The sequence below is a fragment of the Aptenodytes patagonicus genome, chromosome 10, assembly GCF_965638725.1.
Source record: "Aptenodytes patagonicus chromosome 10, bAptPat1.pri.cur, whole genome shotgun sequence".
Lineage (NCBI taxonomy): Eukaryota > Metazoa > Chordata > Aves > Sphenisciformes > Spheniscidae > Aptenodytes > Aptenodytes patagonicus.
The window spans coordinates 17,400,037-17,418,557 of NC_134958.1; the positions used below are offsets into that span (position 1 = coordinate 17,400,037).

General features: G+C 38.0%; 1 protein-coding gene across 1 annotated transcript in view; it reads right to left on the reverse strand.

The window, feature by feature from the left end:
* THSD4 (thrombospondin type 1 domain containing 4) overlaps nt 1–18,521 on the reverse strand; it is a 332,056-nt gene that overhangs the window by 278,782 nt on the left and 34,753 nt on the right. The window contains exon 4 of the mRNA XM_076348305.1: nt 10,306–10,748. Coding sequence (XP_076204420.1) covers nt 10,306–10,748 — 443 coding nt within the window. The remainder of the gene's footprint in view (nt 1–10,305; nt 10,749–18,521) is intronic.

Consider the following 18,521-nt stretch of genomic DNA (forward strand, 5'->3'; position numbering starts at 1 on the left):
GCAATAATGAATAATGCTTAGGTTCCTTCTGATAAGCACAGTCCCTGCAGAGCAGATAATTGTTTATAGATGGATTTACTTAGGTATTAAAACCGTAAGTTGAAGCACCGATCATAAGAATGATTGCAGGGTTGAACTCCAATAGGTATGAGAAGTCAACCACTGGCACTAAGATACGAGCATTATCACACTCAGAACTGAAGTGGTTAAAACAACACTTCACTATTTTTAGTTAGCTCATTTAACTACACAATAAATAGTTAAAAATCAAAAGAAACCCACCTCCCAGAGAGGAGAAAACACCAGCTGTTTGAAAAACAGGTGACAGGAAAAAGAAGCCTGGGACTTTATTCTGCAGGATCACTAAGTGTTTCTCACTTGTGTAAATCCAGTGCTCTTTTTGCTTAGGCCCTTCAGGAAGTTACCGATTACCTTCTGCATCAATCTTTTCAAAAGCACTCCCCTCTTCAGCTGAACCAAATATGACTGTATTAGCGGAACAGCCATGCTAATTTTCCATTGCCTATAAATTAATGTTCATAGTCAGAAATTTAATAGGTTTGTCAGATGTACTTCCTTTTCAGGGTCCATAGGTCCAGGTGTGCAGAGACAACTTAAGACTGGGGAGAGCTACGTTCATATCCTACACCTGTTTCATTTAGAGAAAAGTTCCTCCTCGTAGATCAGCCAGATCAGCTCAGGTAGGGAAACAACATGCTCCCAGGTTTTTCATATGCTAGGCCAGTTAATTTTACACGAGGGCTTTTGGCTGCATATCTTTATGTCAGCCAGATTTCTGCCACTGCTGATCCACTCACGTTAATAAAATTATTTAATGTAGGCCAAGCCTTTTATTTAACTGCTTCTAATAAAAAGATATCAATCAACGATTGTCTACAATACTCTGCATGGAGAAAGGTCCTAAATACCCTTTCAAGAATTAGAAGCAACAGAAAGGAAGAATTATCACAAAGGCAAGGATAAGCAAATCTCACCAGCTCCATCATCTGTTAGGCTCTCTGGCTAAACTGGCTAGTATACCAAATAAACATTTAATAAGAAAAGTTGCTCAGTTATTTACTGGATTGAAGAAGAGAAAGAGGGAATAAGAAGAGGAAAAGAAGTACTCAGCAATATTTGCAGTCAGTTAGGATGAAGACTCACATACTACAGACAAGCAAAGGGGGAAAAAATGCCACCAAGAACAGAGTTATCATCTAAAGGCAAATTACTGCTTAACAGAAAAATATATGTTGAAGAGCAAGTAGCTGCATTAAGTGTTTCATGTCAGACCATAGCCAATAGACATCTCTGATCTATTGTGTTCATCTCAAGTAGAGGCATAACAGCTGTTTAATGCAGATCTGGCAATCTTCTCTCTTTGGGCATAATTCTCATAAACACACACACCTCCCTGATTGTTCAGACAAATCTGTTTAGCACTTTGATAATAAAAATGATGGGCCCCTTTAAACTTAAGCCAACCTAAACATATTCTTGAATTCAAAAATACATTTGCCCAGACAAGTAAAAAAATCAGGTTTTGTGCTATTACTGTATGGATTGTAGCAAACATTTTAAAATAATTATTATTAGCTAGTGTTCTTATTGGTCTAATTATTAACAATTTCTCTCATGCTGAGGATAAGTCAGCTGAGAAGAGTGAGAACTGGCCCCTCGCAGCCAGTGACAAAAAGGAATTTTGTTGTAGTAGCTTTTTCTAATTTTAGCCATAAGCATACGTCTGCCTTGGTCGGCAAATAAATGCATTATCACTGCCTCACAGAGTTTATGCTAAGAACAACGCTTTGAACCTCAAGTGTTCTTGAGGTTCACTAAGAATGAAGTACTTTCAGAGCTGGTGGGCTGGTTATTTATATTGAATAGAAACCCTCTTTGAACCAAGGATATGCAGCATCTTTAAGTAAGATTACAGATTTCCCGGGCTCCACCTGTTCTCTTAAGTGCTCTTTACAAAGCCTCTCTCCAACATACCTTTTTCATTTTTTCCCATTTTCATCACTTCCTTTCTCCTTACATTTCTCCCACCGTTCTCTAAACAGAGGTTCCCTGGCTCACTTCCAGCTGAAGCATAACTCATTTTCTTTCTCTTCTGATGTCAGACAGAATGAATAATGTATTTTACATGAGCTTTGCAGCATTTCATTCAACTTATCTCCTAGTATCAAAATACTTCTTCTCTTGTAAATGAAAAACTGCAAGGTTGAACATTAGCAAAAACTCTCATTTATGACACCACGGAAGACTTGTCCTACTGTTGGAATGTTCTCTGAGAATTAACCCAAAGAAACTGCCCATTTCCCTCATTTTCAATTCACAACCTTTCACTCCGTTTCTCAAGGAGTAAGAGAAACCTTCTCTGGGAAGGTAACAGCCCTCAGCCACCAGTCTCACCAGGGATGAGGAGGAAAAACTGCACAAGAATTGCAGGCTTTGGGATTTTTTTTTCAAAATTTTCTCTTGTCTATTGGCAGAAATTACTCTGCAAGCAGAGGAAGACGGTTTTCTTCCATGTATGCCCAGCCACAACAACCACTGTAATGAAAGACAACAGAATTTCATCACAGAGCATTTGGATACATGTGAAACCAACGCTTAGCACTTTCTTTTAATTTTGTTGAGAGTTTGGTTGAGTTTGAAGTTTTTTTCAAAATCTTCAGAGGCTTGCTTTACCAGCAATCCTGTCCTGGAATTAATAGATAAGTCCTCTAATACGCTAAGGAAACTCATCTCATCAGTGAGTCTGGTCTAACTGCACATATAGCCTGATGCTGCTCTGGGTGCCCAGGACCCAAGCATTCTTCAGGTTCTTGCCTATTCTTCTCACTTGGGAATTAAGCAGTTGTCTATAATGTAATCTCTGAAGTGTTGCTGACTGTATTTTTGTACTATCAACACAGCAATCGATCCACAGCCAGCACTTACTCAAGCTGAACTTAACAGTGATCTATCATCAGAAACAGAGGTTCTATGTGCAAGATGGAAGTGGGAGAAAAGACAGAAGAAAGAGTACAAATATGATTTATAACTTATTTCCCACACAATATTCCACATTATGTACCACTGCAAAATGTCTTTTAAATTCTACTGATTTGTGCTTTTGCATTGCAGTTATTAATTTCTATTAAAAAAATGCTCCAAAAGTGCATTTCTTTGATTCCCACTAGAAACTTAGTTCTAAAGGAGCTCAGTCCCCTTAGATCCTTATCAAAGCTATTTAGCTTAAATTTAAGTCCCATCATGGTTTTAACAGGACTATACACATGCTTAAGTTAGTAGGCCAAATCCTCTTTAACTAAATCAATTACATATATTCTAACTTAATTAAACCTGTTTCTGTGGATAAGTATACCAAGATTTAACCTAATATTTTAGATCATAGCAAAATATCTATTTAGCAGCATTACACTACTGTAAGTGACAGCTTTTAAAGGACACTACCCGTTTACATACAGTTCAAGTATTTAATATAGAGTTGCCTTGATTTTGTTTCTGAAGAACTGAAAGTGACTTATTAGCTTTCCTGTCAGCAATGAAGTTATTGAAGTATCACTCATTGGAGTTTATTTAAATGTAATTGAGAAAAATAAAGGGAGACCAAGAACTCTTTGCAGTCACAAAACTTCAACTTCAAATGGAAAAAACAGGTCCTAATTACTTAAGTTTCTGTTAACAGGATAGGTACGGGTATATATTTTTTAATGTACTTTATTATTTTTATTACTCCTAAAATAGAATCCTTAAAATAATTTCAGATACATATTTTTAATCCCTGGCACTTCCTCTGTAATTCAAAACTGTAACTGGCCTACAGCTGTCCTATTCAATCATTTACTTTCCAGCATTCCTACTGCTTTTAATTTTCTTTCATGTTTTATATATTCTTAGGCACACAGTTAACAAGGTTTACTTTAAAAAGACTGTCCACCATGCATTTTTGGCCCCCTTTTCTTAAGTTTGAGTCACAAGATAAACTGTCTTATCCTGGTCATAACTGCTATCAAGTTTATACCTCACAGTATTTTAGCAGATTCTTTCACATGAATAAATTTTTAACAAAAAGGAATGATTTACTGGTTCTGGGAATATATTTCCATCTACTCAAAAGGGAGAGCTCTCAACAGTCAGGTTGATTCATGTCAAAAGCCACTATATAACGCCTCTCAGTACTGTACCATAGCCCTGTGCAGCTTTGCATTCCACGTACTCACTTTTCACCAGCTCTAAATCAATCTGGAGAAAATCACTTAAACATGAATGAAAGAAGGGAGCCCTTTGACTCTGTTTTATGTTATGAAAATGCATGCCTATCTGCTCACTGACCTAGAAAATAGCCTTAAAGCGGTGAGCAGTTATCTTTGTCAAGTATTTGGTCACGAGAGTTAAACCACCCCGTCTGAGAATATATCACACATTAGAAAGCGGAGCCATCATCACAAACTTCTTTTGCCACATTACAGCATATTATTCACACTTCATCAGCACATTTCACTGCAATTAAATCGGTGCATGCATTCACTTCATTTTACTGATTTTCATTATCAAGGTAACCAAAATAATGGAACGAACGAGTTTGGTTTACATTTCTTGTAACTTAGGTGACAACACCATGGTTTGTGGATATTCACTACGTCCTATGTATCATATATGCACATGAGTATTAAACCCGTTGTGAGCATATTTGACCTAAAAATTTCAACTGCTAGAAGACACAGAGTAACCAACTCTTGCATCTTCTGCAGGAAAATGGATTATACCACAAAGGTGATTCTTCTCTCATTTCTGTATTATATTAGGGGCAAAAAATATTTACATTTTTCTGTCAGAGTAAATTAAAGAATAAGGTCACTAAGTAAATTGCCCCCTGGGAACAGGTTTAATTAATTGGATTGATGTAAGAGTGATACGTGTGGACTATCCTAAATGAAATTTTCCATCCTCAGAGACCACCACTAATACCCCAGTCTAGATAGCTGCAATACACCCGGCACAATAACTTACTATATTGGCTTTTGCTGATCTCCAGGCAAGTGCTGTATAACCTCATTTATGTCACTTTCAACACTGAGATAGGATTCCAGAATTAGAAAAAGAGGACTGTAGTATTTGAGTTCAATGAGTTGCATAATGTCTCTGATCCCAGGAAATTTAGTTACAAGTCTACAAGTTTTTCCCCTAGCTTCATCTTTAAGGTTTGATTGAATAATGTAACCATGCAGTTGGCAGGTAAAATGGCAGAAATTCAACGCAAATAACACACAACTCTGCTGAGATGCATTACAGCTGTGATGGGAGCTTTGTTGTGTTTCTACCCCTTACTGACCAGGCAAGAATTCATTGGTTAAATGGACTGTCTCACATCTGAATGAATGCTAGCAGCATTCTCACTTCCCCTCCCCTCCTTCAGTCAACCCACTTCAGGAAGGGTTGAAATGTTCAGCAGTAAGATTAAGAAAGCTTCTCGTGTGGCTTGCAATTATAGTATCATGTTAGGTTTTTATTTTTGGTAATACCGTTCAAAGCGTGCTCACAGTAGCATAATAAAAACTGATACTAATCAGGTAATAATAAGTGAGACTTAGAGCACATCAGGGGGATTAATAACCAGATGGTTATTGAGAGAGGTGGGACAGCACAAAGTCAGTCTGAGGCAACAACCACCCCAGCTAGCTATTCATTTTGCCAGGAAATACCTCACGTGATCTTTATTGCTATTAGAACCTGTTTGGAATTTTATTCAGAAGGAAAATAAACATCTTTCTCATATGGCTTAAAATCCCCCAAGTGCTACCAAAATGAATTCTTTGATTACCACTGCTGCTCTTGGAATTTTCTGGAAAATTTATCCTCAGAAAAGGATCAAATCCTTCTCCCTCTGTCTTCCTCCTGCACACACACCAACCCCCAATAAGCTTTCATAACCATATTGGGCTTGGGGTAAAATGCATCACATTTTCATTCTATTAGAGAAATAATGAAAGGAGGGATGGCTAAGTACTTGAGCTGGGTTTCATTCCAAATATTAAGAAAAGCAAACACCCATGCCAATAAATATAAAGCCTCGGAACTTGAGAAAATAATACCTTCTTGAACCTGAAGGTCCAGTAATCACAGATTCGTCCACCTCTACAAACTGGAACTGACTAGAACAGGTCACAAAAATTGCATCAGAACATGCAGCTAATGATGCCTAAATTGGTTAAGGAATTAACAGCTGAAGTGTCCCTTTAAATGTTAATTGCAGACCTGCCAACTGAGTGACCTACATTTGCCTGGTCAAAGCATCTGTGAGAGGGGGCAAAAGAAATACTTTCAGAAAGGAAATTCTGTTTTGACATTAAACGATACACTCTTCCTTTCCATTGCTCACAGGCCTAGAAATGCAAACTGACCCTATACCGGGTACAAAGCAGCACAGCAGACTTTCACGTCAGCTGCTGGCAGCAGAATAAAGACCACAGAGCTATAGCCGTGTGAGAAGTTGATGATTTTTGGATTATTTCCTCAGTGCAAATCTTTCCTCTCATTCCTCTTCCAAATACAAAAAGAGCTTTAGGGAAGCTCTTTCCTTATTAACATATTTCTTTAAACTTGCACTATTTATGCAAGCCTGCTTTACTTATTTCATTATTCTGGTGATAAATGTAATTTTTTCTTTCTGCTCCTAAGAACCACATACAAAGTACACGTTGTGCTTACAGAAGTGGACACAGAAGTTTTGCCGCTCCATCGCGAAAGTCCACTTGTAGAGAAAGTGAAGGTGGCAGTTGTAAGCATCCTAACACTCAGCATGTCTATGTAAAATTGCGGTTTTGTCTTCTCTATCACCAAAATAGAGAACTGGAAATGCAACATTTAAGAAGTACTAAAACCTAGTCCATGAATGATATTTCCTTTCGAGATGTGTTTTCTCTCTTAAAGCATGTTATCCCTTTGCATGCCCTTATTACTTTTCCATATGTGCCTCTCTATAAAGATGTCTAAATGCTTTGATATTTTTTCACTATCTCCTCATTCCTGTTTGTTCTTATTGTACGGTATGCTCGACACATTTTTTCTAGGTGAAATAAAAACCAAGGCTGTGCTAATGGCAACTCAACTCTTCAAAGCTGAGAAGAGCTCCCCTTCCTTTGCCAGCAGACAATCCAGAAAACCATCAGCTTTCTTTTTGTGTTTCCATCCTCATTCCAGTGACTGACTATAATTTCCTAACACATTTCAATTATGCAAGAACTCTGCTTACAGCACTACGATAAAAAGGGGAGCACTTAAACTTTTTAAATTAGGCTTCTAATTGTAGGTACCTCAAATCTCTCTCCTCCTGAGCTTCCTGTGCAGCCCTGGTTCCTAAAGCCTACCTGAATCTCATGTGAACCAACTTTCAAAAGCTGAAAATGTGAATATCCTCTTCACAGACAAGGTATGTCACAATTTATGATATATAAATTATTTTGAATTTTGCTAAAGAAACTGAACAGTTCTTTGTCAGCTGCCTGGAAGCAGGCAGAGAACTTTTCCACTTGTTGCTAAATGATACAAACATATTTGGCTGCTTTGAAGGCCTGCTATTGCTGTCAAAATGTATTTGCCTTGGAAGCCATCCAATTTCATCTTACCATGCTATCAAACGTGAGCTTATCTCAGTCACAAATGTCCATTCCTCTTTTATTGTTTTATGGAAGTCTGCTAAAATTACAGCTTTTATATAAAAGTCCAGAACAGTAAATAGGAATACCCCCAAAAGTTTCCATTGACTGTACATATTGTGAAAACAAGGACGTTGGGGTTTTTTTAATAGTCTGACACCAATTTCCAATATCACCCATTTAGTGAACATTGAACACTGTTCTACAGTATAAAAATCATGTCTAGAGTAAATTACATTTTGAAATCCATTTTCCATATATCTGATAGGACCAGTAATCTCCGTTGTAAAGAAGGTTTGTACTCTGCATTTTGTAAATTAAGGAAAACGATTAGGTTTGTCATTCTAACAATTTCATTTTCAAATAACATTTTTTGTTCTCATTCTGTTTTTACAGTCACCACCAAAGAATCTGAAAGTTATGCAATACAACAGGCTTTAAAGCCACCAGGGACCCTCCTAACACAAGATGGAAATAACTTATTACGCAAATAAGATTAAAACACTGACCTTGAATCCACAGTCTTTTGCCAAGGGGCAGTGTGTGTGTGTGGGTGGAAAATCAACTGTGGTACAGAAGCTTGAACTGTGCTTAGGAGAGCACAAGAATTTTCAAAAGCAAAGGCCTCCATCATACAGGAAAGTGGAGGCACAACGGACATTATGATCATTTTAATATTTCATATGGCAAGGCATTTATTAGGAAATAACATAGCTTCACTTCTGCACACAGTCAATATTATTTTCTGCTCATTGTCCTCTCATGTTCCAGCCATAACTGCAGTGATTGTTTCAAACTGTTCCAGTCTTTCCTGGCCTGCAGAGGCCACCACAGCAGCAAGAAATAGCCTGCGGGGATGGAAGCCCAGCTGTGCCAGCAGCCTGGCAGCAGGTCTGCTGCAGAGGCCAGGCCAGCTGGGATTCCCTTGGAGACTGAGGGTGCCAAGGAGCTGGAGCAAACAGGCGTTGAATGACTTTGTGCTGACAAAGTCAGCACAAGGCCAGGCTTCCAATATCGGTAATAACCCAGCTATGTACTACAACCTGTATCTGTTGCACTGCACAGCTGAGAACAGAAGTGCATTATAGTAAATGATTAAGTAGGAAAACAGAAAAAAGAGAATATGACTTTTGTCTTAAAGCAGTCATGTTAACACTGCTACCAAAAGCCTGCCTCTGGCATTCTCTGAATTTTTATAAGATCATCAGTGCCATATTGAAGTTATACTCAGTAGGTCTAGGCTACCCATTGGCATGGGTTTGAAAGAAAGACAAAGCAGTAGTTAAAGGAAATGGCCAACACCTAGGAAGATCAACATCTGAACAGCTGGTCCCACTTTTTGAAATTTATGCTTCACCGAGACAAACAGGAGGCTAACAGGTTAATTTCTATTTTCAAATGTTCTTTTAGATGCAGAGAGTTTCTTGCAGGGGCTAAGGATGTCTTTATCACCAGCAACACAGGTTCCTACTGTCTTATTCCAGTCAGGCTGGAATATTGCCTCAAGGTAACATTCTTTTTTTTGTTTGGGTCAGCAAGAGGTGTTTAAAAAGGGAACTACAGTTGACTGCTTCACCTAAGAATCTTAAAGAAGCAGATAATATGAAGGAGGGTTTTTTGGGTTTTGTTTATTGTGTTCTTTTTTTTGTTTGGTTTGTTCTGGGGTTTTTGTTAACTATCCCCCCCCCCCAAAAAAAAAATCTCTCCATGCATCAGAAGAGGGCTGAGAGGGAAAGAACCAGAGAACTGCTGGAATACATATTCTGAGGAAAGACAGAATAGAGACGTTTCAGGAGCACTCCCTCCCAGGGGATCTCCATGCCTGTTCTCCTCAATTTCCAAAATGGAAACACATCTATTTTCCTTTCATTCATATATTAAAAAAATCTGAGATTGGTATCTAAGAAGAGAAGAGTGTTTCTCCAGAAATTGGAGAATTAATTGGAATTAATTGTAACAACACAGTTCCACCCAGCCTTAAAGACTGAACAGCTAATATTATGAAATCGATATAAACATATGCGGTGTTTAAAATATTGTGTATTAAACAACCACATTTTTTAGTTTCATCAAACAGGAAATTTTGCTAAAAGAGATGGTAGAAAACAAAAAGAGAAAACAAAAGGCCCATAAATAGAAACTCTTTGAAAAATGCAAAACAAACCTAGAGTTTTGACTAGGAAAAAAGTGAACGGACAGTTGGCCATTCTTTATGAAAAAAAGTTTGATGAGTCTTTTTTCCAACCAATTAAAATCAGAATGGCTGTTGAAGTTAAGAATCCAGTTATAGAGTTGTTATTTGTTCTGATTTTTATTATTATGGTGAAGATGGAAACATCAAATGAGAGTGTAGCAGAAAAGGAAAAATACCTCAATAAATCCTAAAACAAATCTTAAAGGGAAATAAGATAATCTGCCTAGTACAATTGTAGAATAATTATATCTGTCCTTGGGTATTATCATATAAGTAGTCAACAGGGAGGACAGCCTTCCACAGAATATGGTAGACATTGTAAAAGTCAGTCTTAGTCTTTAATAGCTTTTCCGTAAGTATTAAAAAATATCAACTCTAATCTGACATGTCATTCTTAAGATACATCATTCATAGCAAGAATAAAACGTGTGCACAGACACATACCTCTTTTCTGGCTTGGCATTCTGCCTCTGGGACTGAGAATGCCTGCTGCCTCTCAATGCTCCTCTGCTCAGATGGCTGTTATTACGGCCCCCGGAAGAGGCAGAGGCCCGAAGGCCAGCCCAAAGCTGCTCTTCGTTCCTGTGAAGTGGCACAGATGTACGGATGGCAGAAATGACATGGCCAGGATAAGCAGTCAGTGAGTCCTCATGGTGGCGGGAATTCTGATGAGCAAGAGTTCTCTCTGAGGCTGGGTACTGCCGCCCTGGCCTTCGGTAGCCCCTTTCTCGGTAATAGGCTGGGAGGCAGGGCCGCGTTTGCTCCATCACACCGCCACTGCAGCTCCGAGAGCAGGCAGACCAGGGGCCCCAACTTCCCCACATGCCTGGGATTCCTGCACTGCTATCCTCAGATGCATCTCTGTGCTCTTCTATCCTCTGGGGAACCTGTAGACACAACAGATTGACTTAGGAACAAGAATTCACACTGTAATACATGGAGAGCACTAATATCCCTTTTAAGCCATTCACTCTGCAGTCACAAGTGAAACTGGATGACATAGGAAGTAACTTGTCTTACTCATTCCCTGTCAAATGGCTGCCTATTCTACCAGTAAAGGAGGAGGTCTCCTACAGCCATCAACCATTCAGACCAAAAGTATTTTTTGGACTATCTGGATCGGAATAGATTTTCTTTAGTTCTTAGCAATGGAAAATATTGCGTAATGCAAAGCTTGGAAATGTGGAGATTGAAAACTGTTATAATGTTAGCAAACTCAGGAAGTAAGGTCATTTTTGGTGATGAACTTGGGTCAACAGACACTGACTGCTCTCTTCCACTCCGATGCCTCAACAATGGAGATTGCTAGTGGTTGCAATAATATTTCAGGAACTTCCATCTAATGTGGAACTTTTTAGGAAAGCAATAACATAAGAGGACAGGCTGATTTCCAACCAGCCAAAAATACTGCAATAGTTAACTCTTACATTACCACTTTCCCCCCACCCCTCATATTAATGCTTCAGGGAAAAGAGTTATTCAAGATGACCCACCCAATCCTACATTCACAGAAATCCCCATCAAATTCAATAAAAGACAGGACAAATTGCTGCTCTCAGGTGTTCAGTGACACTTAGTCCATACTCACCATTCAGCAGCACAGGGAAAGCGAAACAAAGAACAACCCCAAAGAGAGGGGTTTTTTCTCCTGAAGGAAGCTAGGAAGGATTAGGAAGGGCAGGGACTGTTACTCTAAGGAGAGTTAACCCCTCAAGCTGTGGCCAAATATTTAAAAACCCTGACCTTGTGGTTGGCAAGGTAGTACAGCCTAGAAGTTACAGCCACCCATCCCCATATCCCTGTGGGCTTGTGCCCCAAGCTTTACCATTCCTGGAGCTAGATATAGTCAGGATTTCTCAGTGTTTCGTGCTGGGCAGAATGCTCAACTTTGTCACACAGAAATTAGATCCATTTTCATTAAACGCATAGTTTTTCTGTTGCTTCCCTTGTCCAACTGGCTGCATCACAAGTTTTCAAAGCAGGCTTCCAATGTCCGAGTCTCACAATTATTAATATGCAGAACATTCTTTTAAATGAGCATCCTTTAATAGTTTATTTATATTCTGAATAACCTTTTTACCAACACGCACACATGCATATCCATTCAATTAGGAGAAAAAAAGGCACTGTCCACAAATGCTTGCCATACCTCCCCAGCCCTATTCAAGTGTATAGCTACCTCAAAATGAGCTTTGGAAAGACGGCCTTGTCTGTCTGTATGTCACTTCTCCCCCCTTCAAAGGATGACCTCCTAAATGCGTAACTGCCATTAATAATTTTGCCTCAAACATTATTGTATAATAGCAAAAGATTAACATCTACATACTTTGCCTCTAGTCACAGATAACGTGTGCAGTCACTAACTGAACTGCAAACCACCTATGCCAGTGAGCATACATTACTGATCAGCTAGCTATAAACATGGCAGGCTTTGGTGGAATGTGGTTTGCAAACATGGGTGGAATACACCATTACAATACGAAAAGCCAAGCCAGCGCAGGGTTTGTGGTGCTCCTGTGTAATTGTCAGTTGTGGTCTACATAATCTGAAATATTTCCCCCCTCTGAGGTTGCTCTCATACTTTCATCACCAACCACAGAGAAAACTGCATTTTATTATAACTTGTGAATAATAAAAAGCATCTGCATTAGTGTGATATGTTACCCATTTCTCCAATGTTATTTGAAAACAGGAGCAGATGTCTCTGTACTTAAAATGTCTTTCTTCTGTGGGTACCCCATTTGGCATCAGCCTTTTAAATCCAATAGCCTGTACAACCTAATACCACATAATGTCAAAATTATGAATAACATGCAACAAGGTCTTGGTTTCTGGCTGTTATATTTGCTTTCATATCCAATAACAGAACACCACTGGCTCACAATTTGACCAACTAAACAAGCTATTCTTCAGTTTGTGATTTTTTCAGTGAATAGTCACTGTTCATACTTACACTACACATTAATGTAGCTCTACCACAGATACAAAATTATAACAGTTACACACAGAGACACTCTTCTGGTCTGACCCCGGTTTGCAGTAAAATTTACTTATAAAACTAATAGTCCTTTGTCATCAGACAAGTCAGGTTTCATTTGTCCGGACTATTTCTTAATCATTTCTATGATAATTCAGTACACCTTTTTTTTTAAAGCCAAAGACAGTCATGCTGGCAACAACTAAAATCTATTAGTCTGCAAGCAACTCAAGTCACCACAAACATAAGAAGTATTTCATTATGCAGAAATAGAAACTGATAGAATAGCGACAAGTGTTGACCTGTTGCAGAGAGAGCTTCCTGGCTGCCAAACTTCATTGCAGCAAGAATTGTTTCAGATAAAATGATACTTTAAATGACTGAAGGCAATGTGAAGTAATTTCACACCCCTTAATCTTCACAGTGAGTTCTAGATATAGCACAAGAAGGTTTAATCTAGCTAGTTAAGTAAGAACATAATAATAAAACTAACCAAAAAGTAACAATATAGTGTCTTATACTGATGTAGAAATTCATCAATACTACTTAGTTAGATGACAAAATTCTGAAATGGGAATTTTCAGTAGCAAATCAAGTTACGCACTTTTATTTTTAATTAAGGTCTCTGTTTTCTTACTTTGAGAAGGGTGGGGGCTACAGACGAATCTTTAGAGAAGATGACGTGATTAATGGCATGACCCACTCAGTGAAACCTACTATGAAAGACTGAATAAATTGAAGCTGCTTAGCTTAAGGAATGGAAAACATAGGGGGCAATAATAAGTCTTCCAGACAGTTTATGTAAATAAAGAGCTGTTTGCTTTCTCTTGCAGCAAATTGTTCTCCATGTCTATAGCCAACACACAAGTAACAGTGGATCTAAATTTAATCAGAGGTGATCCAAATTAGCTAGTAGGAAAAACTACTTAGCGGAAAGGCAAACAAAGCACGGGAACAGATTGCCTGAGGAGATCCTGGCAGCACGGAGGCTGATCCCGAACCTCTACCAGGAACAACTACGGTATAACTGATCCTTCCCCGGGGCAGAGGAGCTGAACTACAGGACTCACAGGTCACTTCCCGTCCTTCGGTCCTGTGATTTCCAAGTTACTTTGTAGCCGGTAATGAATTCTACCGCAGCCCTAAGATACAGCCAAGAAATTACAGGTAGCTGCGGGAGACAGCTGAAGTATTCCAGAACATCTCAGGAACACCACATATTCAGAGACTCCTGACGCTAGGACCCTCCTCCTCTCCCTTTAAAATTACCCGTTAAACAGCACACTTCCTAAAGGGAAGAGTTTGAGCCTGCACTGGGGAACAAGTGAAATGCATACTGATTTTTCCTTGCCAAGTTAAGTCATGAAAGTAATTTCTTTAATGGAATCACATAGCCTGCAAAAGGGAGAGATCAACTAACCAATTTAACCTACTTTCCCATAGTTCATGATTGATTCCTTCTCTAGGTAACCTAGTAATTTTCATTCTAACTATAAATGCACCATCAAAAAGATTTCTATCTACTGCAAGTTAATCAACAACCAAATATTTTGCTCTACAAATTCAATCTATTTTCCCCCTTAATTTCACCCCATAATTCTAGCCCTTTCTTTCCTTCCTATACATTTTTCTGTTATTTGGCAGGACAAGGTTTGTAAGTGGAAGTAATACATTTCACTAGGTACAGCTGTATAGTAAACAAAAAGTAAAGAAAAGTAAGACAAGCTTTCAGGTGTGCAAGTGCTTGCAATTTCTACATCTGCACTAACTCCTATCAAGTTGCTATCAAAGATTCTTTAAATCAGAAATTTTCTTCATAATGACAGCTATGCACCAAATATCTTCCAATCTGTCACCCTTCTAACAGTGAGTGGCAAACTGAATTGAGGCTAGATTTTTAGAAGGGTAGTTGCAGGGTCACTCTTCTTCCTTTACATATCAGCACTCTGCATCCCTTTCTGTTCTTTTCCCCCAGTTTTCTTGTCCTTTGCTAGTTTGCTACTTTTGTAAACAGGAGCTGCATTACATTCAGGTTTTATTCTGACAGTTGTCTTTTTCAAACTAGGCAGAGTTTCTAACACAGTTTGTTGGGTTTTGTTTGGTTTTTTTGTTGTTTTTTTTTTCCCCGAAAACATCATTCATATATAGAATAAATATATGAGGTCAGTGTGTAAAAAGTATATAAAGACTAAAACTTCAGAAAGGAGGTACTTTATTTACCTAAATGAACCTGGCTGAACTGAAAACAAACAAAAAGCTAGAAAAACACCTTTATTTTAAGCGGTCACAAATGATCTGATTTAATCAAAACCTGTTACAAGCTCAGAACTTCTCAATATCAGGATCATTTATTTAGAAATAATACAAGAGAAAAACACCAGCCCAAAGTCTGTTTCAGGCACAGTGAAGCAGATAAGAGAATTCCCCAAAATCTCAACAAAAATACCACTGCGGGCAGGCAGTCTGTGGATCAATGTAATTTCAATATTATTTTTTATCTTTCTAAGAGATACAAAGAATCTCCCTGTTTCTTGGAGGTTTGTTTTTTTCCTCCCTGTTTCTTTGGGTTTTGTTTGTTTATAAATTGGTTTGTTGTACAAGATCTGTAGGATAATGTTTCTGATTTAAGTTACTGTTTTTGAACACCTAACAGCAAGCTAATAAACTTATTAAGGCAGCAGAAATCAACACAGAAAAGAGGGAGATGTTTATCCACATGGCAGACAAGAAAACAAATTCTAATTCCTCTATTTTCCTTCATTTTCCCCAGGTCCATGCAACACGCATCATATTTGCTTCCTTGGGTTAACTAATCAAGTTTAAAAAGACAATTAAAAACATATCACCAAAATCTTCTCTCAAATGAACTGTGTACAACTCCCATGGACCTAAATGCTAACTAGGCATTTGTTTTGTTCTGCATACAAAGCCTTCAATACTGATTCCATGCAGAACTAAATAAATGCACAGGGCATATTTAAGTCCATGGAATTTAATCCTAAATGCAGAACTTTAATCCATAACTAGCATTCAACATTACCATGAATTGTAGAGGAACTACAGTGCAATTAAGTTTGTTTGATTTTAAATATTTCACACACACATTTTACTTTTGTTCAGTGGAACAGGCATGAGTATGTAGATTATACAGTTACAAAAACTCTGTATATCATGGGTAATAAATTGAAAAAACTGAAAGCAGAATACTTTATAATACTGTGCCTCTTGCTTCCTTAATTACATCCACTATTTTTTATGTTCTGGGGAAAAAAAAAAAATCTAACTTTACATTCTTTACTTGCTTACTTCCAAATTTTAAGGATTTCAGAAATTTAAAGTTACTCTATAGAATTTTAACATGTTTAGTAGCTTTTAGGCAGACTAATTCTCCATTAAGTCACTGCCTAATGCAATAGTTGTCATTCCTGTAGCTTTAGACTTATGACAAGCATTGAGTCTTTCCTCACTTTCAGTACATTGCAACCTTAGATCTGACTGAATTAAACATGCTACTAGTAGGTTGACATGGATTGCATTTTAAACAGAAAAATAGTTTATCTTGAGTTCATATAATTCAGCAATCACTCTGATCCTGAATCAAAAATTCCAGCAAAAACTAGGAGTGCACAAGCTATTGAAATACAATGCAAATTTCTAGTACCGCCTCTGTCAGAATTTAGAAATAAGATCTGCATCTCAGGATTTCAGCAGCAGTTGTTGAAACTATACTATGCAAGAATGTCCCTGAAGAGGAAATATCACTTGAACTGAAAGCCACAAATATTTCAAATGTAACTAGTTGTGCGTGAAGACAATGACTGACAACGCAGTACTGATCTGACAAACACTGGTTTTAAATACTGGAGGATAATTCATCCTATTGAACTATAGCTTACATACAAATTAACTGTTCAGAAAAGCAGAAAAAAAGCGGATAAATCAGAGGCCCATTTAACCCAGTATTATGTTTCTGACTGTATGGAAGAAGCAAAGGTTTAGAGAACAGTGTAAGAACCAGGACACGTTCAGAGACATCCACGGACCCTCTGCTTCCAGCTAATCAGTAATTTAAGGGCCTCCTTCAGCTAAACACCATATTCAAATTGTTTTCCATATCTACTACTGGACTTAATCTCCATGAATTAATTAATCCCTTTTTTAGCATATTTCTAATCTTGGCTTCCAAAAGATTGTGCATTTTACATTGAAAAAGTGCTTCCTTTTACTCTGGTTAAACATGCAGCCTGACAATTTCACTATGTCTCCCAGATTTTTTCATTGTGGCAAATGAAGAATGATCATTCTGTACTCTCCTTCACCATACCATGATGTTTGGTTTGAAATTACTAACATAATCCAATTCTGGGATCTCTCTCTGAAATTCAGCAGTCCTACTCTGTTCAGTCTCTTTTTGTAAGGAAAACAGGCCAGAGTTTGGACTGTCCTCATTCTCAGCACCTTTTCCACTCCTGCATTTTGACGTGGGTGTGCAATGCTGCATACAGTACTCCATATGTGAATTAATGATGGACTTTCACAGTAATAATGAACATAATGCTTGGTGACAGAATATACCTTCTAACCAGCTACATAATTAAGTAAGCTTCTATAGCCACAGCCAATGTTACTAAGTATTTTGCAGATACTGAGCACATTATAGCAGTCCAAACTCAAAACTGAAGAGGGATACAAGACAATGGCAAGCTTTAAACCTGGAGATATCTAAACCAAATCAGACATTTCTGGTTTTTTGCAATTTCAGTTTAGATACAGTAATGTTATATTTCATAGATTTAATTTCTAACATGTTATCCAGTAAATCTTTTTTCCTGGTTAAATGCCCTGAATTTAAATGGATTCATGAACAAGTTAACTACATCATATTCCTAATTATACATCTGAAAGGGATGTAACAGGCATGAATGTATGTTTTGCAAAGCTTTATGGTATTACTTTCACCCAAAGGCAAAGAAATTGTATCCAGAAGAATATTTTATCACCTGCTCAGAAAAATGCTACCAATGGTATTCACTCAGTAAACTCACGTTCATGTGCTGGATGCAAAGTGGAATTAACAGAAGCCAGCATGCCATTTTTTATTTTAAACTACTACTATCATATTTGTCCTGTGCTTCCCAGAGCAAAGAGCCCTAATCCTGTTAATATTCCTCAACACCCTTCAGGCATTTTTTTCATTGTCCCTTCCATGGTCCTTCTTCTCATTAAGCCACACATGATAACCCATGCTATGACACCAAACTGTCACCATCATTATTAAAGGAGTGTCAAGGCACTTGGAAAACATGACCTCTTCCTATTTATTCCATTACCCCAGGGTCGCACCTCCTTTATTTTATAGTTCTGACTGATTGAAGCTTTTGCTAGGGCACAGCCTGTCACAAAAAGATGTGCATGCAGCTTTTATCACAGCCAGGCTCAGCCTGACTGAGGATTCAAAAAGCCAGTATATTAGTATATTGTTATTATTAAAAATGCGTGTGTCATATTTGGGATGAAATGAACACAGTATTCTTCATGAACATTCACCTTCATCTTATATAATTGATCAATGATCAATCCCACAAAGTAAGAGCCAGTCTTTGCCCTCTTAAAATGTCAAGAGTGTAAAAACAAAAGCAGGCAGACTCACAGAAACTGGAACTGAACTGCAGTTCAGAGCAGA